At 51.8% G+C, this 27,640-nt stretch overlaps 1 protein-coding gene across 2 annotated transcripts in view; it reads right to left on the bottom strand.

Annotated features, from left to right (window-relative positions):
• Positions 1-387: 387 nt before the first annotated feature.
• The window catches only part of KIAA1755, a 33,485-nt gene continuing 6,232 nt past the window's right edge, over positions 388-27,640 (bottom strand). Inside the window, exons 3-13 of one of the 2 annotated variants that reach the window (XM_016937903.4) lie at positions 27,171-27,368; positions 18,819-18,942; positions 15,761-15,854; positions 14,766-14,852; positions 13,277-13,393; positions 11,152-11,250; positions 10,065-10,213; positions 7,251-7,389; positions 5,863-5,985; positions 4,872-5,093; positions 388-1,349 (exon numbers count right to left, since the gene is read on the bottom strand). In XM_016937903.4, coding sequence (XP_016793392.2) covers positions 696-1,349; positions 4,872-5,093; positions 5,863-5,985; positions 7,251-7,389; positions 10,065-10,213; positions 11,152-11,250; positions 13,277-13,393; positions 14,766-14,852; positions 15,761-15,854; positions 18,819-18,942; positions 27,171-27,368 — 2,006 coding nt within the window. In that variant the 3' untranslated portion in view covers positions 388-695. The remainder of the gene's footprint in view (positions 1,350-4,871; positions 5,094-5,862; positions 5,986-7,250; positions 7,390-10,064; positions 10,214-11,151; positions 11,251-13,276; positions 13,394-14,765; positions 14,853-15,760; positions 15,855-18,818; positions 18,943-27,170; positions 27,369-27,640) is intronic. The other variant, XM_016937905.4, reaches the window with a different exon arrangement.

Genomic DNA, 27,640 nt, shown 5'->3' on the forward strand with positions numbered 1-27,640 from the left:
CCAGCCTGGGCAATGTAGTGAGGCCTCATCTCTAAACATAAAATACAATGAAGTTTTAAAAATTAAAAAAAAGAAAATTTGCTTGACAACATACTCTTTATTCCCTTTGCAGATTCACCTCCTACTCCCCCAGCAGAGATTCCTGGATCAGCACCAAACACACTGATCCTTAAATCCTCGTCTCAGGGTCCATTTTCCTGGAATCCAAGACAAGGAAGCACTCCCGAATCTCCCCGAGGATTCTGCATAAGGGCAACACTGGCCCTCGTACCCGAGGGGAGAGCTGTGTATGTTCCTGAGCTTCAGGTGGGTGTCTGCCTGCCTGCGAGCGAGGCCTCTGGAGGGGTCTGTGCTGACAGGTCTTTCCACAATGAGAGCCTGGAGGGATGGAGCCAATCACACCATTTATTGTGCCCTGGTTCTGACGCCCACTCTCGCTATTCTGCATGGGTGAGGATCGGGTCTTCCAGGAGTTTTCTGGAGCCAGGGGCAGGTTGACAGCTCTCATCCTCCCAGCAGAGGCAGAATGTAAAACCAGTGCTCCATGGTGATGTCTCACTGGGACTGACCAGAGCTCCCAGCTACCCCTCCAGCTGGGCCCTGGCCCAGTGCTCCTGGAGGCTGGTGCCACTGAAGGGGCCTCTCAGCTAGAGGGAGGCAAGGGGACTTGTCTGGGGTGAGTCCTCAAGGGATGTCTATGAGTCTGTCCCCTCTGAGGAGAAGCTGCCCCCAGTGAGGTGAGGGACCTGGCTCTGCCTGGGGGGCTGCTGCCGGAAGAAGGTGGTGGCAAGCAAATGCTCGCGGGCAGGGTCAGGCAGCTTGTGGGAGCCTTTGCCGTCTTCAGCCTCTGCAGCCTGGCCAGCTTCCTGGGGTGGAGAGCCTGCCTGGAAAGTTCTGTTCTGTTCCCCTCTGGGGGGCCCAGGAGGCCAATAGGACTTTGGCAAATGGTCCATGCCCAGCGAGTCTAGTGGAGGCTGATCCCACCTCCCCTTGGAAGTGACCTCTACACTCAGACCCTGGCCCTTGGCCGCCACCCCTCTTCGTTCTGGGTGCGCCGAGTGAGCAGCTGGAGCCTCTGGGCAAGAGCTGTGGGTCAGTGCCTTCTCCAGGAGCATCCGGATCTCCTCATGCCTGATCCGGGCCTCCTCCCATAGCTCCTGGCCCAGGCCTGCCCGGCTCAGGGAGGCCACCTGCAGCCCCACGGCTGCGAGCTTCTCAGCAGGGAACTCAGATGCCAGTCGCTGCAGGTAGCGGTGGAGGCGGCGCTGGTCCCCAGGACTGACCCTTGAGGTCTTGTCCAGCCTGAGCTGGGCCATCAGGTCCTGACAGTCCATGTGGAACCAGGTCATCTGGGGGACAAGAAGAGAGGGAGGTGGGGGCTCAGGCTGGAAGTGGGACCATGGAGGACTGAATTAATAAGTGCCCAATGCCAGGGCCCCGCTCAGCTTGGCCATGATCTTCTCCACTGACCATGATGACCCTGGTTTCCCTCTCTTCCCTGGGGTGCACACACCTGCCATCTGGAAACAGCCCCCAAGCACCCTTAGAATCATCAGACATCTTTTTTTTTTTTTTTTTTTTTTTTTTTTTTGAGATGGAGTCTCGCTCCATCACCCAGGCTGGAGTGCAGTGGCGTGATCTCGGCTCACTGCAAGCTCTGCTTCCCAGGTTCAAACAATTCTCCTGTCTCAGCCTCCCGAGTAGCTGAGGCTATAGGCACCTGCTGCCATGCCCAGCTAATTTTTGTATTTTTAGTAGGACGGGGTTTCACCTTGTTGGTCAGGCTGGTCTCAAACTCCTGACCTCAGGTGATGCACCCGCCGCAGCCTCCCAAAGTGCTGGGATTATAGGCATGACCCACTGCGCCCAGCCCATCAGACACCTTCTAATAGACCTACGGGCCAGCAGGGACTTAGCCCTCTCTGGGGCTCAGTTTCTTCTTCTGTAAAATGGAAGTTGCACTAGATGATCATGAAAAGCCTTTTGAGAGGTGAAATTCCTATCCATGGTTGTATTAACGCTTGAGAGTGCTGTGAGGGAGGAGTCTGCCTAACGTTTATTGAGCACTGACCATTTGCCAGGTTCTGTGTGTCTCAGGCAGGATCGCACTGAACTGCACCAGCAGCCCATTTCACAGAGAAGAAAACTGAGGCTCAGAGAAGTGAACTCACTTGCCCTAGGTCACATAGCAAGTCAGGGAGGAGCTGGGATTCCACCTCGGATCTGTCCTCCAAGCACCTTCATGGGCAGAAGGAGAAACGGGCCAGGCAGGGGTGTGCCCTCACCATCACACCTTGAGACTGTCAGCCACACCAGGCCCGCAGGCCCCCTCCCTCCAGCCGAGCCTCTGCCTCATTTTGTGATTCTGTCTGTCCCCGCTTCCCCCACAAAACGTCTGCAGACTGCAAAGAAGCCAACACGTTCCCGGCCGCTCGTGAAAAACATAATCTTTCTCTCCATTAATTTAGAACCCGACAGCGAGCTGTTAGGCTGTAGGGATTGGAGAACCATTTTCTCCGAAGAGACCATCTTTCCACGGATTAAGGGAACTTGTCTTTAGATAAATGGCTTCATATTCGTGCAAGCACATGGAGCTCATGGCCGGGAAAGAGCTCCATAAATCTCCGTTAGTGGCACCATTGTGTTATTATTATTTAGGACCAAAGCTGCTGCACACACGCTCCCCACCAGGGGCTGAGCCTGGTGCTGGGCTGTCCCATCATCTGTCTGTCTGTCCAGGACTTGACCTTCCAGGCTAAGCTGGACAGAAATGGATAGCACCTCAGAAATCATCTTGCCCAACCCCTTATTGAACGGATTGAAATTCAGGGCCAGTGAGGAAACAGGGCCAGCCCAGTTCCAACAGCGAGAGTTGGACTCAAAGTCAGGGTTGCTACCTCCCCCGTATGACTTCTAGGCCTGGCACAGACGCCACCTCCACACAGGCCATCCCCAGGCTTCCAGCCTATCCTGACTCCCCGCACAGCCTCCCTGAGACCCTGCGGGCCGAGCCCGTGCCAGGCACCATGGATAGAGCCAGGACCAACTCGAACCCAGTCCCTGTCTCAGGGAGCTCGCCTCGCAGGCACCATGCAAGAGACAAGCGAGTGACAAGGACCAGGACAACTTCAGATCAAAGTGAGCACCCAGAAGCGACAAAACAGGGTGACGAGAGAGAACCGGGGTGGGCAGTCAGAAAAGGTGTCTGCAAGGAGGGGATGTGTGAGCTGAGAGCGGAAGAAAGACAAGAAGCCAGCCAGTCAACGGGAAGAGCTTCCCAGGCTGAGGGAACAGCACGTGCAAAGACCTCAGAGTTGGAGCACGTTTGATTGATCCGGGAAGGCCAGTGGGGCTGAAACTGGCTGAAATCAGTGGGCAAGGCAAGGAAGCTACCAGATGTCTTTAACCCTGGAGGCACTACTCCTCTTCTTCCTCCTCTTAATGATAATAATAATATTGATGTTAATAACAGTTCTGAATTTGAACAAAGCCCTGTGCCAGGGGTTACTTCCATTGAAATCTGTCATTACCTGGTAAGGCTGGCAGTAGAGCCAGATGGTCTGGGTTTGAATCTCTGCCCACTCAGTTAGCTGTGTGACCCTGGGTGAGTTATCTGACCTCTCTGTTTCCTTAGGTGGAAATGGGCATAATAGTAGTACCTGTCTCATAGGATCGGGGTGACAATAAAATGATATGTGAAATGACTAGAACAGGGCCTGGCTTGTCATAAGAACTACATGGCCATTAACTATGGTCTTAGCAAAGAGCTGAGGCCTAGAGCAGTGAAGACTGTGGTTGAGGTCACAGAGCTCACGCAAGGACATGAAGCCCCAGACTCCAAGGCTCGGATTCCGCCTGTATCGTGCTCTTAACTGTACACAGCTGGAACTGGGGGAGCCCTTTGCTGCCACTGCCAACATCTGCCTCCCTTGCCCACTGTCCCAAGGAGACAGAGAGTGCCCTGTCCTCCCAGGGCCCCAGGCGTGAGTTGACCAGAGTCCCTCCTGCTGCCCTCTGAAGCAGCCTGTGATCGCTGTGGCCTGCACGCGGGGCTGGCCTGACAGCTGGGAGGCTGGGGTCAGGTCTTTCTCATACTTTGTCCTTGGTGACAAGTGCAAGGGGCAGCCGAGGGCACTGGGTCTGGGCCAGCCATGGGGGTCCCTGCCCCAGCTGGACCACACTCTCCCAGGCTGCTCCTTTGTCCCCACAGACCTCAGTTTTCCCATAATTTTTTTTTAAAGAGAGATTTGGCTACATGAATTTAGGACAGGTGGCAGCTCCTAAATCAAATCATCCTTCCCCACTGCCCTCTTTGGGCAGTTTTCTCATCTGTAAAATGGGAACCACATTGGTGCCCTGTCATCAAAGAGGTATGGATAAGAATGAAGTCAAGTAAGGTGTGTGAAGTGCTCACAGGAGGTCTGGCATGGTGTACACACTCACAAATGTGCACTCCCCTCCCAACAACCCCTCATCCTCACCATGGTCAAGCCTGCTTGGTGAAGGGATCTGTCGTCATTTCTCTTCTCTTTGGGGAAGCATATAAGGCATGTCACGGGGTACCACGGACACATCTATGTTCAAATCTCAGCTCTTCCCCTTCCCCTGTTTTTTTCCTGTTACAAGACTTGGGGAGTGAATCACGATGAGCCTCCGACTGTGTCTGGGTATCCCTGTCCCCGCTGTGCCCCCAGCCAGGGGATGGGGGTGCTGTCTGTGCAAGTGGGCGGGGGGGCTGTGTCTAGGTATCCAAGGGATGGGGGGGTGTCTATGCAGTCGGGCCATGGGGCTGTGTCTAGGTATCCCTGTCCCCACCATAGCCCCAGCCAGGGGATCGGGAGGTATCTGTGCAGGTGGGCCGTGGGGCTCACCCTCTTGCAGAAGCGGTGCAGGTGGAGCAGCGTCTCGAGGTCCGTGCGTTGCCGCTCGGCCGCCATGTAAAAGTGGGTCAGCTTAGCCTGGAAGGCCCGCTGGGTAGAGGCAAAGGCTGCCAGCTCTGGGAACTCTGCACGTTCTGCCTCCCCAGCCCCTCTGGCTGTAGCTCCCAGCTGAGCGGCCTGCTTGGACAGCTCCAGGCCTCGGCGGTACTGAGCCTGAGAGGGGAGAGGAGGGGGCACCCACTCAGCACCCACCTTGGCTGGGGCCTCCCTCGGAGGTCAGCAACCTCCAGCTGCCTTGCTGGTGAGCCAGGAGACTTCCTGAGCTTCAGTTTCCTCATCTGTAGAATGGGGACCCTAATAGCACCCACCTCACAGGGCTTAGCTCCTGGTGAGGGTTGAACAATTAAGAGCAGTTATCACGCTTCTGGAAGTCTCCAGGCCCTCGCCATGGCAGTTCACTTTGCCTAGCCGGGCTCTGCTTAGATGTCCCTTCTGGAAAACTTCTCTGACTCCAAAGGCTCCTGCTCTGAGTCCCCACATTCTCCCTTACTGTGCGCTTCCCTGTTTGTCCCCGTCCCCGCCCCCGCTCCCCACTGGCCTGGGAATTCCTGAGCACTGATACGGGGCTGAATCACCCTGTGGTCCAGAGCCTTGTCACATCGCATCACGTTGATGCAGCTTCCCTGACCCCCAACCCCCGGCTCTGTGAGGCTGAGTTATTTGGTCTAGGATGAGGCCCCGGAAACCGCATTTTAAGAAACCCTCTGGGGGATTCAGAATATTCTTTGGGCTTGGCCATCTGGTAAGAATCTCTGGGGGAGATAACATCTCAGCTGAACTCTGCAATCCAAGCTGGTTGCCTCACTGTCTCTGGAACTTTTCTTGCTCTTTCCCACCTCCACAGCTTTGCCCTGGCAGTGCCACCCCCTCTAACGCCCTCTCCATCTGCTCCAGTCCTGCTCCTCTGTTGTCTGGAACGCACTGCAGCCTGGAGGAAGAAGTTCTCAAATTCTGCGTGGGCTTTCTCCACTGTCTCCAAACTTCCATCCTTGGGGGTCAGCGTTTGCAGGCACCGCCTTCCTTCCTGCTCCATCCAGTCGCTGACCTGGGGCAGGAGAGGCAGATTTGGACATGAGGGGCTGCTAGGAGACCTCCCTTGTCCAGCTCCCCCACTTCCTTGCAGGCTGAGGTCTTCTGTCTTCACTCATTCAGTGGCTAGGCCTGTGACCACTGGCTTGGACTGAAATTCTCCCAATTCTGGGCATGGGAAGAAATGACTTGGGGAGGGGGAGTGTGTGGTCATGTTCTTCAAAGCGGGACCCCGGAGGGCATCTGGCCTGGTCAACGCCCTCAGTGCACAGTTATCTGAATGAAGGCACAGGGTGGTGAACTTCAGGCTACTCTAACCACTCAGAGATGCCGGATCATAAAAGGGGTGGCCTCAGGGGTGATGAGCTCCCTGTTCGGGTGTGTGTGTGTGTTTGTGTGCGCGTGCACATGCAAACAGTGCTGGAGAAGAAGCTGCAGGCTGCAGAGGAAAGTCCATGGGCCTGCTGGGAACTCACCATGTGAACATGGTAAGCCACTCCCCCTTTCTGGGCCTCAGTTTACTCAGTGGTAAAATGGGGTAGACATGAAGATTCAGTGAGGGATAGAGGGTATATAATGGCTCTCAACCCCCTGAGTGGAAGTTCCTTTCTTATTCTGGGGCATCTTAAAGAGCCTATTCACTCACTTTATCTTCACAGATCCAATGTAGCAGGTACTAATATTACCCCCCATTCAACAAATGAAGATACTGAAGCACTGAAGAGTTAAATATCTTGTCCAGGGCCACACCACGAGTAAGTGCTGGAGCCAGGAATGAACCAGGGCTGTCTGATGCAGGAGTGCACCGTGCCCCACAGCTCCAGGCAGAAAGGAATGTGGTGGTTCTCGGCACCGGCAGTCAGATGAAGCCACGCCAGGTGCAGGTTCCAGAATCAGACCCCGAGATATGCAACCACAAGCAGGTAACATAATGTCTCCAAGCCTCAGTTTCCTGGTCTGTGCAGTGGATGAAATCCTAGCACCTTCCCCATGAGTTCGGAAAGCAATGATGTTCACAACGGCTCTGGCCCAGGGCTTGGCACAGAGTTGGCGCTCAATAAGTGCAGCTCTTGGGGCTATGTTTTCACCCATTGAGCACTTATTGAGCACCAGGTCATGTGCTACGCCCCAAGGATGCCTGCCTGGCCTTTGAAGGATCGCCAGCTTGGTGTCCTTTCTCCAGAACAAAGCACCTGGCTAGGGACGGGCCCAGAGTCAGGGCTTTCCTGTGGAATGTGGCCAGGCAGAACCCCCACACCCCAAGCCAGACTCCCCTTTCACCTGGTGAATGGCAGCTTCCAGGCGGCCCAGGCGGACACGGAGCTCCAGCTTCCCCAGGAGGCTGTTGGAAGCGGTGACCAGAACATGAAGCTGCTCGTCCACAAGGCTGTACAAGGCAGTGGCTGCAGCCAGATGGCTCCTGGGAGGTGGGCGGAGGTGAGAAAAGGCCTCTGTTGCCCTCTTCACCCTGCTGTACTTCTGTCCCGCATAGGCCTGCCCCTCCATCTCTGTGGCCCCAGCCTGGGTTTCCAGCTAACTTGCTGTGTGACTGTGGGCAGGTCCCTTCACCTTTCTGGGCCTCACCCTTGGTCTTCCATGGGACTGCGAGGACAAGATAATGCAGTAGGAAGTGAACTGACCCTCCCCCTTCCCTAGAAGGGAATGAAGCTGGCCGGACAGATCTGGGTTCAAAGCCCAGCTCTGCTGCCTTCTAGTAGGAGGCTCTGTGCAAATTTCTCAACCTTTCTATGTCTCTGCTTTTTATTCTGTGAGGTGGAGATAATCACAGAACCCACTTCACAGCATGGTTGTAAGCATTAAATGATCTAACGCCCTGGCCCTCAACTCTAGCTATACATTATAACCTGCCCTGGGAGCTTTAACAAATCTTAGTGCCCTGCCCCAGGCCAACAAAGTCAGACTCTGAGTGCAACCAACACACTGATGTTTCCCTTTTCTTTTTGAGACGGAGTCTCACTCTGTCGCCCAGGCTGGTCACCCAGGCTAGAGTGCAGTGGCGCGATCTCCACTCACTGCAACCTCTGCCTCCTGGGTTCCAGCGATTCTCCTGCCTCAGCCTCCTGGGTAGCTGGGATTACAGGCACGCACCACCATGCCGGGCTAATTTTTGTATTTTTAGTAGAGACAGGGTTTCACGTATTGGCCAGGCTGGTCTTGAACTCCTGACTTCAGGTGATCTGTCTGCCTCAGCCTCCAAAAGTGCTGGGATTATAGGCATAAGCCACCACGCCCGGCTGAGACACTGATGCTTTCTAAAGCACCTCAGGCGGTTCCAGGGACAGCCAGGGCAGAGAACCAGCGCTCATGCATGCAAAACACTTAACACAGTGCCCAGCGCACGATGTTTGTCAGGTCTGTGCTATTTCTATTGCAATGGTGGGAAGTAGCTGCAACATGCCTGCCGGCCCTGCCTCCATTTCACAGACGGGAAAACTGAGGTCAAGGGAGGGGAATCGACTTGCAGATGACAACCTGAGTTGGAACCCCACCCAGGGCTGTTTCTGCACATAATTTTAAAAAATGCTCAAAGCCACAAGTCACTAAGGAAGAAGCGTGGATGGGATTTCAGGCATGGTGATATTTGCGTGAAGGGAGGAATCTCCAACCCTGCTCTGCCCTCCTCTGCCTTCAGAGGGAAAATGGAAGACAGAAGATGGAAGAAAAGCTTTTGACTTCCTGGAGGGTGCTTTGCTCTACCTCAGCCTCCCCATCTGACTGCAGCTCCCCACGGGTTGCCACCCTTGCAGGGAAGAGGTGTGGGCCCAGGGTGCGTGAATAGGATAGAAAATCTCTGCCTGCCTGGAGAGGGAGGGACGGAGGGATGGGGACAGCCTAGGGGCTGCAGGGACCCGCTGCAGAACAAACGCCCGCAGCAGCTCATGTGGGACCACAGTGACCCCTGCTGGAGCTGCTGGTAGCTGCGGGTCTGCGGGGCCTCGGGTGGACAGGAGTGGCCTGGGCCGGTGGGGCAGGTAAGGGTGGAAGAGGCTGAGAAAGGCAGTGCCAACCCCCACCAGGCACTGAGGGGCAGGGAGATGACCCCACACCCAGTGCTGCCCGTGCGTCCATCTGTGTGAGCCTGCTCTCAAGTCTAGTGCAGCTCTGGGTGGGGTATTCAAGATACTGGGACCAGACTGCCTGGATTCAAGTCCGGGCCCCACCACATCCCAGCTATGTGACCCTGGACTAATCACTTACCCTCTCTGAGCCTCAGGTTCCTCCACTGTAAAATAGGCATAATATTTGCAGCTACCTCGGAGTGAATTAAGTGAGCTGGTATTTGTAAATCCCTGAGAAAAATGCTGGACACATACAAAGTGCTATTTAGGTCTTGGTTTTGTAAACAAAATGTTCTTACAAGCTCATGCATACCAGCCCTTGACTTTGAATATAAGTAGCTGTGTTCTAAGAGGGTGAAAATACTTGCAATTACTGACCAGTTTAATGACTGACTCTTCCCCAACCCCTAAATTTAAGAAAGCTGGGACTTTCCAGGAATGTCTATAATTTATTCTGGCTCTGAGACCCCTGAGACACCATGAGGTTCTCACAAGTGTGTTTGAGCAGCCTACCGGGAAAGGCAGGGCCGGGTAGGGGTTAAATGCCCAGAAGGCCTGGCTTCAAATCCCTTACCAGCCGCTGTCTAGCTGCTATTTCCCTTCGCTGAGCCTCAGTTACCCATCAGCCAAATGGACAATGTGGACCTCACAGGGTTCTTGCCAGAAATAAATGAGGCAGGCTCTTGCAGGGGTTCAGCCTGGTGTGTGGGTCAGAGGAAGTGCTTTGTCCAAAAGGGTGGCCAGAAATGGATAGGCGACATCCTCTGATGCCCATCCCAGGCTCAAGATGGCTGGGGCTGAAGGAGGGAAAGCAGAGAAGGGGCGAGGAAATTGCTAGGGCTCAGGGCAGGTTTCTGTGACCAGGCGTCAGCCTGGGATACAGGCCCTGCAACTACTGCAAAGCTGGGCACCCTCAGGGCTCAGCTATGTGTGCCCTAGGTGGTGTGGTCCCAGCTCCAAGCTCCTGGGCCAGAAACAAGATGGGGTGGAAGAGGAAAGGCCTGGACGTCTGTACCTGACATCAGGGCTGAAGTCCAGCCTGCTGGCATCACGCTGCAGCCTGGCCAGGGTGGCTCCACCTTCCCGCTGGAGGCCCAGTAGGCCCGGGTCCCTCAGCACAGCCTCCATCAGCTCCTTGGACTTGCTCAGGCACCTGGTAGCCTCCTGCCAGCGTAGGGAGGTGCCCTGAGGCCCCATCCCCACTCTCCCTCTGCAACCTTCCAAGGCTCCCCACACCCAGATCAAGTCCAACTCCCAGTTTGGCATTCAAGATCCTCCAGAAAGTCTGTCATTTCTGTCTCTAAAACATCCCCTCTAGCCATGTCCCCTCTCATCACCACGGCAACCTCATTGGTCCACCCTCCAGCATCTCTTGCTGGGACACCCGTTTCAGCCTCTTTGCTGATCTCCCTGCTGCCCTCTGGCTCCCCCTAAAGTCTATTCTCCACATGGCAGTTGAACGGATCTCAAAGTGCAAATCTGATAACCTCTGGTTTAAAACTCTCCAGTGGCTTTCCCTGCAGGCTTCGAACTGAATCCCAGCCCAACTCTTCCTTGGTCCAGCTCCTGCTGCATCTAGAAGCTCCACTCATGCTTCTTTCCCACTCATTCTGCTCCACACTGGCCTCCTTGCTACTCCTGAACACCCCAGGTATAATCCCACCTCAGGGCCTTCGCATGTGTTTGCCCCCTGCCTGGAGCACAGCCCCCCACAAAGGCAGGCTCCTTCTCAAACTTCAAGCCTCAACTTAAACTCCAGCTCTTCAGAGAGGCCCTCCTCCCTCCCTCATGATTCCCAATCTTACTTCCACAGGACTTGACACAATTTGGAATGACATACCCATTTATTTGTTTGCTTTTTAAACTACCACCTCTGCCACAGCACCACGAGCCCCAAGAGGGCAGGGATAAGTCAGTTTGCTCCAGGCTGGTCTCCAGTGCAGGGTACAAAGTGGGTGCCCCTCAAATATGAGTCAAGTGAATGATGAAAAACAGGAATAATGTCCTCCCCTTTTTCCCCAGGCCGTCCCCTTCTCGAAGCCCTTGGTCCGTGGGGTCTGGGGTGTGATGTAGCTCCCCCAACCACCGTGCTCCAGGCTCACCTGCATCCCCCCAGGGGGGTCGGCCTTCTCGAATTCCTCGATGGAAGCTTGTAGCAGGGAAGAGGCCTGGTGGAGGTCAGCAAGGAAAGGGTCCAGCTTCTGCAGGACAGAGGACCAAAGGTCGGGTGTCAGCCCAGGCCAACCAGGAGGATGCCTCTTGCATCTCAGGAGCACACAGGGGAGGTGGGAGGCAGTGGCTCTCCAACTCCAGGTGCATCAGAAGCATCTGGAGAGGTGGTTAAAACACAGGCTCTGGGCTCTGCTCCTGAGGTTCTGCTTCAGTTCCTCTGGGGTGAGGCATGGTAGAAAGTGCATTTCTAACAAGTTCCCAGGTGTTGCTGATGCTGCTGGCCTGGGGAACCACACTTTGAGAACCACTGGTGTTGAATATGAGTGAGGGAGAAGAAAGGAGACAGGCCTGAGCGACTCCCAGGCCAGTGGGGATACCATGATTGGTAAGGAAAGGAAGAGGGCAGAGTTAGGGGAACATTTTCAGCTGAGTCCCACTTCAGCCCAGCTCCATCACTTACAAGCTGTGAGACCTTGGGCAAGTTACTTAACCTCTCTGTGTCTCTGCTTCCTCCTCTTTAAAATGGAGATCATAGTAGTTCCTGCCTTATAGGGTTGTGTGAGGATTAAACCCATTAATATATGCAAGGCACTTAGAACAGAGCCCAGCCCATACTGTGTTTATCATCATTCTCACTTCCATGTAGTGGGTCTACAGGTAAGATTTCATGTAAAGGAAAGGGTTTAAAGCTAAAATGCAGTTCAAAAACCAGTGGATTCATTGGAGGCCTCTGGAAAGGGAAGCTAGGACCCTGGGGGACAAGCAGAAAAGGAGATTGTTCAGTAGGTATCTTTTTGTACCATTTGAAATGTGAATATACTTACTGCCTATTCAAAAACACACAATTTTAAAAAGATCACTTGGGCAGAAAGTAAATAAGCCACCATGTTACACTGTTAGTATAGACCGGCGGTTCTCAATGAGGGGTGACTTTGCCCCCGGGGACATTCAGCAATGTCAGGAGACTTTTTTAATTGTCATAATTTGTGGGGTGCAAACAGTGGGTAGAGCCAGGGCTGGTACCAAGCATGCCGCAATACACAAAACAGCTCCCAACAAAACAGAATTGCTCAACCCCAAATGTGAATAGGTTAAGGTTGAGCAACCCTGGTCTAGAGAACCCGGGGCGGGCATTGATGGGCATGGGTTTCGGTGTGGTTTAAGCCCACCGAAAGGCACCCTCGCCCTATGTGTCCTCATGTACTAAATTGGGTATGAAATGCCCCCTCTTGTGGTTGTGGGGAGGAGGGACTGTGATCACACAGGAAAGGAGCCCAACACTGGCGGCTGCCTTATTTCCTCCCTCTTATAGGAGGGAACCAGACCCTGAGCTTCCTGAGTTGTGTGGGTCCATAGAGCAAGTGCCTGTAAATTTATTTTATTTTATTTTATGATTCTTTTTGAGACAGAGTCTCACTGTGCCACCTAGGCTGGAGTGCAGTGGTGTGATCTTGGCTCACTGCAATCTCTGCCTCCTGGGTTCAAGCAATTCTCATGCCTCAGCCTCCCGAGTAGCTGGGACTACAGGTGCATACCACCACACCTGGCTAACTTTTTCTTTCTTGTATTTTTAGTAGATATGAGGTTTTACCATGTTGGCCAGGCTGGTCTCAAACTCCTCACCTCATGTGATCCACCCATCTCGGCCTCCCAAAGTGCTGGGATTACAGGTGTGAATCACAGCGCCCGGCCCTGTAAATTTATTTTCAGTTAACATAGACCTAGCTCTTTACCCACATTAACTAAATTAATCCTCACAAAAACCCCATGAGGAGGTACTATTATTATCCCCTGTCTAGCTGATGAGGAAACCAAGGCTCAGAGAAGGTAAGTAACTTATCCAAAATCACACAGCAGAGCTGGGATTGCAATGTAGGCAGCCTGGCCCCAGAGCCTGAGCTCTTAATCATTCGACTCTGTACCTTCACTGTAAACATTTGTTGAGTGACCGTTTATTTTTTAGCATAGCAGAGTTGATGGATCCATGGGACAGAAGAGTGAAGAGAAGAAGAGAAGGAGTGGGGGTCAGGGGCTAAAGGCCGTGATGGTAAACACCTGGAAGAAATGCACCCACTCGGTGTGGCAGTAGGGGAAGGGGCCTTCCAGGACTGCGGGCAGCTGGCTGGGGTCCACATGGTGGCTGAGGGCCTTCAATGAGGTCAGCACCTCCACCTGCAGACCAAAGAATCAGGAGAACCAGGGACTCAATGTGAGGACAGTCATTTTAGAAGGTCCTGCCCAGATCCCTGCCCCAGCACCAGTTCATTTCCCACAAGTAAGGTTGACTCCAGCTTTAAAAGTTGCTTTGCCAGCAACCAATCTTCTCTGGAAACTCTGACAAGTCAAAATTCAGAACCAGACCCTGGTTAGGGAATGGCAAATAAACAGCACTCATACTGCCACTCTCCTAGCTTGTGCCCAAGGCAGACATCATTAATCAATCATAGCACTCGTTCCCTCTGAGCTTGGCTCTTTCCCAGTACAGCTCTCCGGGCAATCATACAAACTGATGGAAGCTGGCCCTTGTGATGAAACTTCTTTGTAATCTTTGCACACTTCCCTGAGGAGCCAAGAGCTGTTTCCTTCTTGGGGCTGGTGAGAAAAGTCACTAAATCCCAACAGTGTCCTCTAAGACATGGAAGAACTAGGTGACTGCTTCTGCCAGGCAGAGAAATTTGAGGTTTATGCTGGGAATAGCTCCAGATACCTAGGCTTGGGATTTGGTGGATTCTGTGGTTTTTTTGGACCCACCTGATATTCCTGCTACTCAAAGTGTGGTCCATGGGCCAGCAGCACCGGCATCAACTAGGACATGTTGGAAATTCAGAGTCCCAGGACCCACCCAGAACTACTCAATCAGAACCTGCACATTAATGTATTTCCCCAAGAGATCAGTAAGCACATTAAAGTTGGAACAGCACATCTCCAGCCCACAATCTGCCTCTTCACTAACCAGGAGGAAGGAGAGTTTTAAAATCACATCCTGAAGCAGGACAGAGGACTGACTGCCCATACTCATTACTGTGGTGTATGGCACTAATTAAAGGGAGCTGCAGGGCTCTTTCCTGCAAAGTCCTGCTTCAACTCCACATCTGTATTAATTAGGGCGAGAAATACAGGAAGAGCAGGTGTGACCGCAGTGTGAAAAAGGCACTGGAGTCAGGTGACTCCAGCTCTGCGTCTAGCTTGCTGTGTGGCCTTACGCTTCAGTTTCCCTCTCTGAAAACAAAGGGAGGAGGGATGGACCAGAAGAAGCTTTTCAAATAGGTTCTATGCCATGTGCAATTCTCGATCATGTGGCAGCACCCACCAGGAGTTGCTAGGATTGCCAGAGAGATATCATTCTGTGACTGATTTGACAATGCCTGCCACGGATCTATACTGGGGAGTGGTAGCGCTTAGGCCTCGTATTTATTGCCTTACACTAGATTACTTCCAGGCCTCTTCCAGCTCATGAATTCTGCAGTTCTCCCTCTCCTTAACCCCAGCTCAGCTCGAGCCCAACAACTCCCCTCCTCAACCGCCGACCCTGAGTCCCCCTCACCTGGACGTCAGGTAATGTCTGCAGCTGGAGAGCCGCCTCCTTCTCCCCCAGGAAGAGAATAGCTCGGATAGAGGCTGGGACCTGAGCCTGTCAAAGACAACCACTGCAGAGTTGCTCTGCCCAAGGCTTCATGAAGCCTCACACACTTTGATTTCCTCCTTCATCCCCTGTAAGATGCAGGCAAATGGGTCACAAGGACAGAGTGGGGTCCCTCCATGACTGGAATCTTTGTGTGATACGTTTGGACCGTGAATCTTTGGTTAGAAGTCATGAGAGCAGCAGGTTCAAGTTGTGTTGCAAATCTTTCCAGATGACCTGCCCCTCTGGGCCCCAGTTTGCCCATCTACAAAGCGAAGGAGGTCAGACCATAAGGTAAGTAGATGCAGAACCTCCATTGACTCTGCTGCCCATAATTGCTGGATAGGAATCTCTTCTCTCCTCCCTTCTCAGCCCATGAGCTTTATGTGATCTAAGTCTGAGCCAATCAGTGTGTTGCATTCACCCCCAGGCCACAGGGTTGGGTGTGGAGGGACTCCTGAATCCACTGTAACTGAGACACAAAGAAATTTTTGCTGAGACCTCTGGGAAAATAATCTCTTACTCTTTCCTAATGGATTTAAATTAGAGACCATGTGAAGTCAGAGCTGCTGGGAGCCATCCGGCCACCAAGGGGCACGGGGTGCCAAGCGGGGTGGCTTGGCATCCTCCAAAGAGAACGGGGCCAGAAATGGAGAGAGAGGAACCAGGTTCTAATGATAATATCTGAGCCCTGGGATCAGGACATACTTGAAGCTGGACTTGGCTCCTGGACTGTCCATTGACATGAACCAATGAGCTTCAAGCTTGTTAGGGCTGAGTTTTCTGTTGGCTGCAGTAAAAGTCCCTGCCTGAGAGTCCTGGTCCCAGCCTTAAGCACCCCCGGACTCTATGAATGTCAGGAGGCCCCTGGTGGCTCCCAGGACTTACTAGGCTAAGGCTCTCCACCTCCCACTCACCTGGGTGGCCTGCAGGGCGCTGACCAGACCGGGCTGTGGGGGCTGTCTCCTGGCGTCAATCAGGACCGCCAGCCCCTTGGCTTTATCTTCAGGCCTGTGGGTGGTAAACAGAATTGACAGTCTTGCTGGATGGCCTCGGACAGGGGGCAGGACCTAGTGGAAGGTGAGGGAACCTGGCTGCTAGAAACCTTGATTTACTGGTGAACTCTTCATCCTGTTAAGACCAAGTTCCAATGCCCCTTCCAGGAAGCCCTCCATGGTTCTTCTCCAGGCAGAGCCTTTTGCTTCCTCTTTGGTGCTCCTGCAATACCTCATACAGCCCTCGTTTATGGCCCTACTATTCCTAACTCTAGCAACTAACCCAGGTACAGTAGGCAAGTCACTTGGGACTCACCCACTTTTTTGTGTAGGCAGAATCCTTATTTTGCTCAAGAATCCAACTCCCTCCAAAAAGCCAAGTTCCCCCAGAGCCTGGCTTCTGATTGGTTGAGGCCAACAGTAGTGACGTAATTCCTCTGGCCAGTGATTGGTTTAGATGGGGAGGGTCATGTGACATTTCTGGCCAATGATATGTGAGGGAAAGTTTTCCAGGGAAAGAGGCTTCTGGGAAAGACATTCCCTCCTTTAAAAAGTTCTTAACAAAGAGATATGAGGCAGAGACATACAATGATACATTTCCTTAACAGATAAAACATTTTAAATGGGAATTTCTGTTGATTGCAGCCAAAACACCCTCCCTGGTTCAGCCACATTGCACTGAGCTTACAGTGGGCCACTTTTCAGTGACTATCTTAGGATTTTCCAAACTGGCACAATTTTCAAGACTTGATAAAATACAGATTCCTCACCCTACTCCTCTCCCATCCCCACCCCTCTAGCCATCTGGCCAGTGGGTACAGGGTGGCCAGGGAATCTGTGTGGTTCCAAGCACCCTCGGCCAGTCTAATGATCAGGCAGGATTGAAAAATAGCCCCCAACTGCCCTCAAGCCTTACAACCACTCAGTGCACAGACAAAACCTGAGGTGGCCCAGTGGGAGGGTAGAGCTGTGGCGCTGCCGTTAGTACCTTGTGGTCTGGGCAAGTTATTTCATCTCCCTGAGTCAATTTAATAATGATAGTACCGGCCTTATGGGCTGTAGTGAGGACTGATGAATTCATTCTTGTAAAGCACTCAGTGACTGCACAGAGTAAATGGGATGTAAATATTTGCTATGATTATCCTAGAAGGGGAAACTGAGGCACAGAAAGGCCCAGTGGCAGATAGTGACAGGAGGCTCTGGGAGGTGATTTCAAGTCTCTGACTTTATGTCCTTGCCTCCCTCTGGCGATGCCCATGCTGGACAGTGATTTGTTTCCAGACCTGTCTCTGCTACCAACCTGGAGGCCCTTAAAAGTCAGGGCCCGGTGTGAGGAGCCTCTGTCCCTAGCACCATGTAGCATGAAGCCAAGCCCAGAGCAGGGGCCCAGCCAATGTTCATTCAGAGCACAAGTGGAGAAAACCAGCCCAGCACACAAGCATCTGGTGTGCCCTGCACTCCACAGTTTACATCCTCTACACCCCCTCATCCCTGCCACTTGTGCCCAGCTTGGTCCTTAGAGCCCTCTTGGTTATGCCCTTTATTCAGGCGAGGCTTGGGGAGGGGAGATTATTTCCCTATGGTCGCATAGCCAGTCGGTGGGATCCCAGAGCTCTGTCTACCACGCTAGTCACTTTCCACCACAGAAAAAGGGGGTCCCATCTCCCACTCAGTCCAGAAAAGCCACTCCACCTTGGACAAGAAGAAAAAAAATGTTAGTGACCAGCAGGTGGCAGTGATGGCTCCAGTGGGGTGGGATGCATGAAGATAGTTCCAGAGGGTTCCATCACCTTCCACCCCTTACCCCCAACAGCAGACCTCTAGGTTGAGTTGGGGCTTATTAGCCAGTCCTGAGCAGCATCCCCTCTAAGACTGCCCTGGCTAGGGGCTGGGTCCCAGAGGAAAAGAGGGCGCCTCTTCCCCAGCCAGTCCATTAAGTCTGAATGGTGGCAGGGGTAGGAGTGTTAGGAGGAGCATTAGAAATCAGCCTGAGTCCACTCATCATTCATTCACTCACTCACTCACTGACTCACCCACTCATTCTTTCACTCTCTCATTCATTCATTTACTCATTCACCCCTTTCCTTTGTTTATTCAAATATTTATAATTCAGATGACAGCTCAATTATCACCTCCTCAGGGAAGCCTTCCCCGATTTCCCAATTGAAATTAACATCCCCTATTCTTCTTACTCTACAACAGTGGTTCTTAAAGTGTAGTCCCAGGCCCAGCACCTGTTATCACCAGGAAATTTGTTACAAATGCAGATTTTCAGGTCCCACCCACCTTCATCAACTGAATCAGAAAATCTGGGGGATGGGCCCCTGCAATCTGTTTTAACAGCCCACCAGGTGATTCGAATGCACCTTCAAATTTGAAAACTGGCCAGGCACGGTGGCTCACGCCTGTAATCTCAGCACTTTGGGAGGCCGAGGTGGGTGGATCACCTGAGGTTGGGAGCTCAAGACCAGCCTGACCAACATGGAAAAATGCGGTCTCTACTAAAAATACAAAATTAGCCAGGTGTGGTGGTGCATGCCTGTAATCCCAGCTACTCGGGAGGCTGAGGCAGGAGAATCGCTTGAACCTGGGAGGCGGAGATTGCAGTGAGCTGAGATTGCATTGTTGCACTCCAGTCTGGGCAACAAGAGTGAAACTCCATTTCAAAAAAAAAAAAAAAAAATGAAAACCACTGATCTACAAACATCACTCTTTTCTTCATCACACTGACACTCCTGAAAGTTTCTTGGCCATGGTTTGTTTCTTGCACTCTGTCCATCTCTCCCACCAGCCTGACAACCCCCCGATGGCAGGGACTGAGGCTGTTTTGCTTTTCCCCAGCATCTGTCTGGGGACTGGCTCTGTGAACAGACGACTGCATGGAAGGATATGGTGCCTCTCCACTCAGTGTCTGGTCCAGGGCTCTGGGCCCAGAGGGTTGAGGTGGGGATGGAGCAGTCAGGGTGGCCCAGATCCTTACCTGGGGATGGTACACAGGTAGGAGAGTAGCTTGGTGACCTCTGAAACTGTGCACCATGGTGCCTCCCAGGCCCCCTCTGTAGTTGACACCAGAAGCAGGGGCCGCCCGGCCCTGTCCCGGCCACCTGGAGGACAGAGGGCACACGTGAGCAGTGAGAACTTTGGTGGGGCCCTCTAGGGACCTCTCCTGTGGCCTGCAGACCTTTGGCCATAACGGTTCCTTTGCCTGGAACACCCTTTCTCTCCTTCTCCTTCTGTGAACTCTGACTTCTACTCATCCTTCAAGACCCAGCTCAAACACCACTTCGTGAGAAAAGTCTTCCCTGAATCTCCTCTGTGCAGAGCACTCCCTCTGTATAAGGTACGTGGGCAGGCAAAGCTCATGGCATGAGCTCTGGGGTCACACAGAAAGGGGTCAAGCCTCTGCTCTGCACTGACTCACTGTGTGTCTGTGGGCAAGTCAGTGCACCTCTGAGCTTCAGTTTCCTCATCTGTTAAACAGGGAGAATAATATGCTGAGCTTATTAGGTTATTTCGAGGATGAAATCAGACAGCTCCTGAGAAGCACTTAATACACAGCAAGAGCTCAGTGAATGATTGAGTTGCTCAATCGTTGGTCGTTACAATGATCACTGTCTCTGTTCTTGTCTCCAGTCCAAGGGGTGGTGAGCGTGCAGCCCTGTGGCCACCAGCACTATTTCTTCTTGCAGACTTTCAACCCTGGGTTTCTGACAGGCTATTTCCTGTTCCAGGAATCTGGGCTGTGTGCCTCACTCTCCCCACAGGAGTCATGAGGCTGAGGCTCCGGGAGCCAGTACAGCCCATCCTCATGGGGAGGAAAGGGGAGGGCAAGTACAGCAGCAGGGAAAGAGGCTCGGGCCTCGGGAAACCACGCCTGTCTCGCAGCCTGGACTCAGAGCCCTGCACTTCAGTCACCTCACTCCAGGATGCCCTGCAATGACCACCAGCCACTCCACGTGGGCACCACCCTCTGCAGCGTGCAAAATCCTTCTCAGCTCACGAAGCCTTGGAGAAACCTAACCACCTTCACAAGTGCCGCCTCACAGGGGTCCAACCACCTGGAACATTCTTTCACATATGTCTTAAAATCTGATATAATTTTTAAAATAAAAAAAAAATTTGTGGCCGGGCACGGTGGCTCACGCCTGTAATCCCAGCACTTTGGGAGGCCGAGGCGGGTGGATCACGAGGTCAGGAGATCGACACCATCCTGGCTAACATGGTGAAACCCCGTCTCTACTAAAAAATACAAAAAAAATTAGCCAGGCATGGTGGCGGGCGCCTGTAGTCCCAGCTACTTGGGAGGCTGAGGCATGAGAATGGCGTGAACCTGGGAGGTGGAGCTTGCAGTGAGCCGAGATCTCGCCACTGCACTCCAGCCTGGGCGACAGAGTGAGACTCTGTCTCAGAAAAAAAAAAAAAAATTTGTGTGTATATAAATGTGTATACATATATATCAATGTTATCCTCTTGATATTATGGATTTGATCTTTTTCCTACTATTCACTTACAAATTTCGAAAGTAAAGACATTTTGTTGGGGATAAGAGGGGAGACTTGAACAGAAACTGGAAATTGATTAGTATGAGGACATTCTTTTTCATTTTGTTAGGGGGCCGGGTGCAGTGGCTCATGCCTGTGATCCCAGCACTTTGGGAGACCAAGGTAGGAGAATGGCTTGAGCTCGGGAGTTCGAGACCAGCCTGGGCAACATAGGAAGACCTTGTCTTTACTAAAAATTAAATAAATAATTAGCCAGGAGTGGTGGTGTGTGCCTGCAGTCCTAGCTGCTCAGGAGGCTGAGGAGGGAGAATCGCTTGAGCCGGGGAGGTTGAGGCTGCAAGAACTATAATTGTTTCACGGCACTCCAGCCTGGGTGACAGAGTGAGACTTTGTCTCAAAAGAAATTTTTTTTTATCTGTTAAGTGTACTAATGGTATTAGGGAACACACTGAAGTATTTAGGGGATAGAATATGAAGATTTGTAATATTTTTATAAATACTTCAGAAACAAATAGATGAAGCATGACAAAATGTTAAGATTTATTAAATCTGGGTAATAGGTACATGGGTATTCATACTATTCTGTCTACTTTTCTATAAGTTTGAAATTTTTCAAATATAAAAGTCCAAAAGAAGGTGAAGTCATTAAACCATGAAAAAAATGCACAACTTTTGAAGGTGGAAGTGCGGGTACAGGTCCCTCCAAAATCCTATCGCAGCTGTTTGTTGGGTCCCTTGGGTCAGGAAATGCTACATCACATACCTGGGTCCATTTTGCTGATGAGGAAACTGGGGTGAGGAAGCAGCTTCCCAGTCCCCCATGGGCCCAGGTCCCCAAACTCTCTGCAAGGGTAGAGACCATGCCTGATTCACCCCTTGAATTAGGGGTGCCTTTGTCTGCTATAAACCTGAGGCCTGGAGCTCAATTGCAGCTCTGATGGTGCTGCACTCCCCTGCTCTATAACCTTCTATGGCTCCTTATGGCCTTGAAGAGAAACTGCAAGCTTCTGGACCTGGCATTGAAGTGTCTCAGGCTCTGCACACTCTTCCATCCTCATTTCATACACTAGGTGTTAGGGGCGAAGCTGTGTCCCCTGCCCCTCCAAATTTATATGTGGAAGTCTTAACTCCCAGTACATCAGCATGTGACTGTATTTGGAGATAGGGTGTTTAAAGAGGTAATTCAGTTAAAATGAGATTACTGTGGGACCTAATAAAATATGGCCAGTGTCCTTACAAGAAGAAATTTGGACACAGAGGGAAGACCCCATGAAGATACAGGGAGAAGATGGGCATTTGCAAGCCAAGGAGAGAGGCCACAGAAGGAAACAACCGTGCCAACACCTTGATCTTGGACTTCCAGCCTCCAGACTTATGAGAAAGTGAATCTCTGTTGCTTAAGCCACCCACGTTATGGCAGTCCTGGGACACTAATATACTAAGTCTCCCCTTGCCACCAATGACAGATGATACCACCCAGCTTTGTTCACCCTATTCCTTCTGCCAGGTATGCCCTTCTGTCCTATCTCTATCTGGTGAAATCCCCCTCATCGCTCAAAGACTAGCCAAGATGCCACCTCTTCCTGGAAGACCTCCTTACTGCCTTCCCTCTTTAGAAGCTCTTCCCCAGTCCCAGGTTCCCAAAGCAAATGTAGGCCTCTGTGAGATCCTGCAAGACTGAGAGCCCTTACGGGTGTGCACTGGGCCAAACTCATTGTTGTATCCCTGTGCTCAGCACAAGGCTGGATAATCAATGTCTGTGATTGATTCATGAAGGAATGGAGGGTTAGAGCAATACCTCTCAAACTTTGATGGGCCTGGGGATCTTGTTAGAATGCAGATGCCAGTTCAGCAGGCCTGAGATTCTGCCTCTCCCCCTGGCTCCAAGGTCACGCTGATGTAGGTAGTCCCCAGACCACACTTTGAGCAGCAAAGGGTTCACACACTCAGGACATTCCACACTGGGACACAGTGGTCATACGATTAGTTCCCATGTCTGGTTCCCCACACTGCCTGGAACAGGGCCCTGCACACACCCAGTGCCAGCTGAGTTGATTACAGCAAGGGGCAGTTGTCCACCTGATTTGTCTTCAGCTGGGCCAAGGAGACCCTTTTGCCCCAAATGTTATCCTCACCTACCAGCTGGCGCCAGAAATACCATCGTTAGCATCTCAGAACCGTGGCTTGAAGCTGTGCTGTTCACAGATATTGTGAGCCTCAGGTGAAAATGAGGATGGCAAAATGAGGGTGGTGGGTAAGTCGGGGTTGCCCAAAGTTGCTGAAAAATGTGTTGCATCTGCCAGCAGCATGAAGAGTCACTCCAAGTTTGGGGAGGGAGGAATGGTAAGTAATTGAATTTGCAAGCAATTAAAAGCATTTTTTTCATATCAAAACGAGTGTGAATGTATTCTATTTATGGATATTTAAAATGTATAGAAATTTTAAAGGCAAAAAGGATTTCAAAGATCTATATGGAGCAACTGAGAGCTCAGGGTGAGGTCTCAATCTCAGAGGCTCAGTTCATTCTCTTCTGCATTAGGGATTTTCCAGTGGAAAGACAGGGAAGCCCTCTCCTAAGGCTTCGTGCCTGTGGCCCCAAAGATGTCCATGCCCTAATCCCCAGAACCTTGAATATGTTACCTTACATGGCAAAAGAGACATTGCAGATGTGATGAAGGGCAGGACCTTGAGGTGGGGAGATTATCCTGGATCATCCAATCTAATCATAGGAATCCTTAAAAGCAGAGAAATTTTCCTGGCTTTGGTAGGAGCAAGGTGCCAAGATGGATGGAGGGTGAGGGAGATGCAACATTGCTGGCTTTGAGGATGGAGGAAGGGGCCACAAGCCAAGGAAAGTAGTGGTCTCTAGAAGCTGGAAAAGGCAAGGAAATGGAGTCTCCCTTAGAGCCTCCAGGAAAGAATGCAGCTCTTCAGACACCTGGATGTAGCCTAGCGAGATCCATGTTGAGCTTCTAACATACAGAGCGACCAGATAATACATTTGTGTTGTTTTACGTCACTAATTTGTAATAACTTGTTATGGTCACAATGGGAAACACAGTGCCTAGTAAACAAAACCCCATCCCCAGCATGGGAGCAGACATTCACACCTGCATGTTGATCAGTTTCTTTCCTGAGAACAGATCTTTATGAAAACTTTACGGGGAGACCTGCTTCACAGGGCTGGCTTGGAGCAGATCTAGATCTTGAAGCACAGGCTCTGGGGACTGTTTGCCCTATAAGGAAACTCCAACAGAGGCCGGTGTGGACGCAGAGACACCAGCGAGGAGACCGCTGCAGCAGGCAAGAGACCACGCTGGTTTGGACTTGGGTGGGGTGAAGTCAACAGATTCTGAATACAATTTAATGGGAGAGTTGACAGTTAACAAACTGAATGTGGGGTGTAAGAGAAAGAGAAATCAAGGATGATGTGGTCATCTTTTACTGCCATGAGGAAAGACTGGAAGGTTGGGAAGTGTGGGGTGAGGGGATGTGAAGTCAGGAGTCCATATTTGGGCATGCTAAGTTAGAGATGTCTGTGAGACCTCCACGCAGAGACATCAAGTAGTAAACAGCTGGATGGATAAGTCTGGAGTTCATGGCCAGGGCCCAGGCTGGAAAAATCAGTGTCGGGGTTGTCAGCCTGGAGAGAGCATTTACAGAAAATATTCCACCTCCAGGATGAGATCGCCTAGGAAGTGAGTGTGGATGGAGAGGAGAAAGGGACCAAGGACTGGGCTTTGGGGGCCCTCCAGGATTTACAGGTTGTGGAGATGAGGAGACAGGAAAGGAGGCTGCAAAATTGTGGCCAGTGAGGTGAGAGGAGGACTGGGTGACTGAAGATCTAATGGCAAGTGAAGAAAGCCTTTCAACAGGAGGAAGTGGCCATCCATGCCAAATGCTGCGGAAGGGCCTAGGGTGATGAGGACTGAGAATTGACCCCTGGATCTAGAAACATGGAACGCAATGACGACCTCGACAAGACGTGTCTCAGTGGCACAGTGGGGAAGGGATTCTGATTAGAGTGAGTGGAAGAGAGAAGGTGTGGAAACAGGGAACACAGACAACTGCTTTGTGGAGTTTTAATGTAAAAGGGTGAGGGTGGGAACACGGGGGCCTAGAATAGCTCATTTCAAGCTGGGCAATATTGCAGCGTGTTCTCATCCTGATGGGAATGGCCCAGAGCCAAAGAGGAAAGATGATCCTGTAGGAAGGAGAAGAGAATCTTGCTGGAGGGATGTCTTTGAGGAGGTAAAGAGGAACAGAGCACTGGTTCAGGGTCAGCCTCAGGCACATGGACAATTCATCCATACTAGGATGCTGAGCCTGTGGGTACAGATGCCAGCAGGTAGGTGAATGATCTTTCTTCTGGTCTGACTGAGTAAGCAGAAGCAATTCATAGACTTCCTTCCAATTGCTTCCGCTTACTCAGTCAGACCAGAAGGAAGGTCATCAGCTGAGATTTAAGTTGGGGAAGGTGGTGTTGAAGGTCAAAGGAGAGAGAAGGTGTGAAGTCATCACACAGGACTGTGGGGGAGTCATTCAGGACTCTGGAGGTGAAGTAGGATCCACTAGCACCATTGGGACCCCCAGAGGTCAGTGGTCAGGAATCCAACACAATTAGCCTGCACAATTGTGCAGATTTTTCCAGCTTCGTTCAGCTTGAGGGTGCAGGTGGAGAGTTGGATCTCACGGAGGTTGGGATTTATCTGGGTAAGTGTGAAGGTGGAAGAGGAAAGCAAGCGAGTGAGTGTTTGAAAGGAAGTGATTACAATGTGAGCCTGGAATCTAAGCTAGGAAGAAGGGATGTGAGGATGTGACAGAAGGTGGGGGAGACATAATGATGGGGAAGGGATGTGGTGGAGGGTGGGGGAGATACGATGATGGGGAAGGGATGTGGTGGAGAGTAGGGGAGATACGATGATGGGGAAGGGATGTGGTGGACGGTGGGGAGACATGCTGGAAAAGGGGAGTGAAAAGGTGGTTTAACCAATAGGTTCAAGGTTTTGGGAGGCCTGAAGATGATGAAACTTGGGGCAGTGGGTGACCTGGAAAGAGAAGCAGTGGTAATAAAGGAGAGGGAGCCTTAACATGAAAACCCGGCGGGGAGAAGTTGGTTACGGGGGATGCGATGGGGGGAGTCATGTGGGGAACGAGGACAAGATCACTAGAGAAGAGCAGGACAAAAAATGGACAGAAGGAGCACGCATGTGGACGTCGCTCATTCACACAGCAAATGCTTTTTGCACACATACTACGCATCAGGCATGTGCGAGCTAACAGTGCATGTTGCAACCCCCAAGAATTACAACAAGAGTAACTGAGGGAAGAGTGACAGTGAGCCAGGTCCTATCTGCCTGTTCTCCTCCTCTCGAGGAGGCCCAGAGAGGGCAGTGACTTCTCCAAGGCCACACAGGGAGCTAATGATAGAGTTAGAACTAAAACAAAGGTCATCTTCCTCCCACAGCAGAGCCTTCCATGGACAAAATCTGAGCCCTTGGCCCATGATGGCCCTAAGAGGATCATGAGATCCTTTGTGTACAATTAATATGGAACAAACAGCAGGAGCTTCAGCAAAGATGACCAGGAAAAGGACAGATAAGGTCTCCTGGGAGCTGCAAAAAGACAGGGCAGTGCCCAAGGTCCTGGAGAGATATAGAAGTCTGTGAAGTAAAATAGTATTTCAGGACAATCAGTCTCCAGAAAGCACTGTGGTTCTCTTGTCTCTGGACCTTTGCACATGCTGTTCCCTTTGTCTGGAACGCCGTTCCCAACTCTTCACCTGGATAATTCCTACTCATACCATAGGACTGGGCTTTACGTTACTTCCTCCGGGAAGTCATCCTTGACCTCTACTACCCTAAGCCTGAACCAGGGGACTCATCTGTGCTCCCACAGCCCCCTGTCCTTCCCAACTGTCACACTTCGTTTACACTGGGTTTCAATAATCTGTTGTGATAAACTGTTGGCTTTTCCCCACCACTAGAATATAGGTTTCCTGAGAGCAGAGAACACATCAGACTTGTTCTCTTATGAATCGCCAGTGCTAAGCCCAGGAACCAGTAAATGTCTGTTACAACAATGGGGAAATATTAAATACGAGTGATAAGACCTTCTGTATTGGATGCTGCTAGTACCCCAAACCCAGATCCCCTCAGCAGGCAGAGAACCCATCCCCAGAGTCTGCAAGTATCAGTTGTCAGTGGCTCACAGATGCCCCCTCTCTGAAGAAGCACTCTGGGCTGAACTGGATCACTGGCTCCCCCTGCCCCACCCCATTCCAGGATCAGCCCGAAGTTCCTGCAGTTCATTAATGACGGACAGACTGGGGATCAGCCCACAGTTAATGACTGACAGACAAGGCTTATAAAAGGCCAGTCCCCTACACCTTCAGCTGGAGCCAGCTCTGTGGGGCGGGTCATGCCCCAGTGCTCTCCTTGGGGTCAGCCCACAGCCTTGCTTGGCTCCTTCCCCTGCCTTGACCCTCTGTCCTTCTCCTCAGAGCCCTCCTCCAATAGGTCACTTTCCCAAAAATCTATGTCTCAGGCTCTGCTTCTGGGGAACCCAGTATCCACCTTGGCTGCTTCACTGATGGATGCACAAGTAGACAGATGGACAGACAGATAGATGGGTGGATGGATACCAACAAATTGCTTTCATCTATTCCAATTCTCCCATGGGAAAGATGAGGAAACTGAGGCCCAAGGAGGCTTGGTCTAGAACCTAGGCCTCCAGGGCATTCCCTGCCTCCCCTCCACCCAACAGCACCTGAGGATGCTCTGGGGCCCCCAGCTCCCTCCCTACCACCTCCTGCTTGAATCCCCTGGAACCTGGCAGGCATGCTATCCTGGAGCGGAAAACCTTGACACCTAGAGCCCCAATCCTGGGCTCAGGCCCTGGGGGCTCCTCCTCCAGGGTGGGGCCTCTTTCTGGGGAGCCTGCAGAAGCTTCTGGCAAGGCAGCCTTTTCCTCAGTCAGTGGGCCGGGGGCAGTGGCTGGGCCAGATGTTTTGGTCTGAGTTGTTCCAGCTGGGAAAAAGCAACAACAAAGAAAAGGATGTTAAGCAGAAGATGGGCTTTCTAAGGGGAAAATGTCTCCTCTTTCTCTTTCTGACTAATAATAGCTTACAACTATTGATCTCTCCCATGTGCCAGGCATTGCGCTAAGCCCCTTACTTCTAGTGTTACCCCTCCCCACACCTCACTTTTTTTTCCTTAGCGACAGAGTCTCACTCTGTTGCCCAGGCTGGAATGCAGTGGCATGAACATAGCTCACTGCAGCTTTGAACTCCTGGGCTTGA

The sequence above is a fragment of the Pan troglodytes genome, chromosome 21, assembly GCF_028858775.2.
Source record: "Pan troglodytes isolate AG18354 chromosome 21, NHGRI_mPanTro3-v2.0_pri, whole genome shotgun sequence".
In the NCBI taxonomy this organism is placed as follows: domain Eukaryota; kingdom Metazoa; phylum Chordata; class Mammalia; order Primates; family Hominidae; genus Pan; species Pan troglodytes.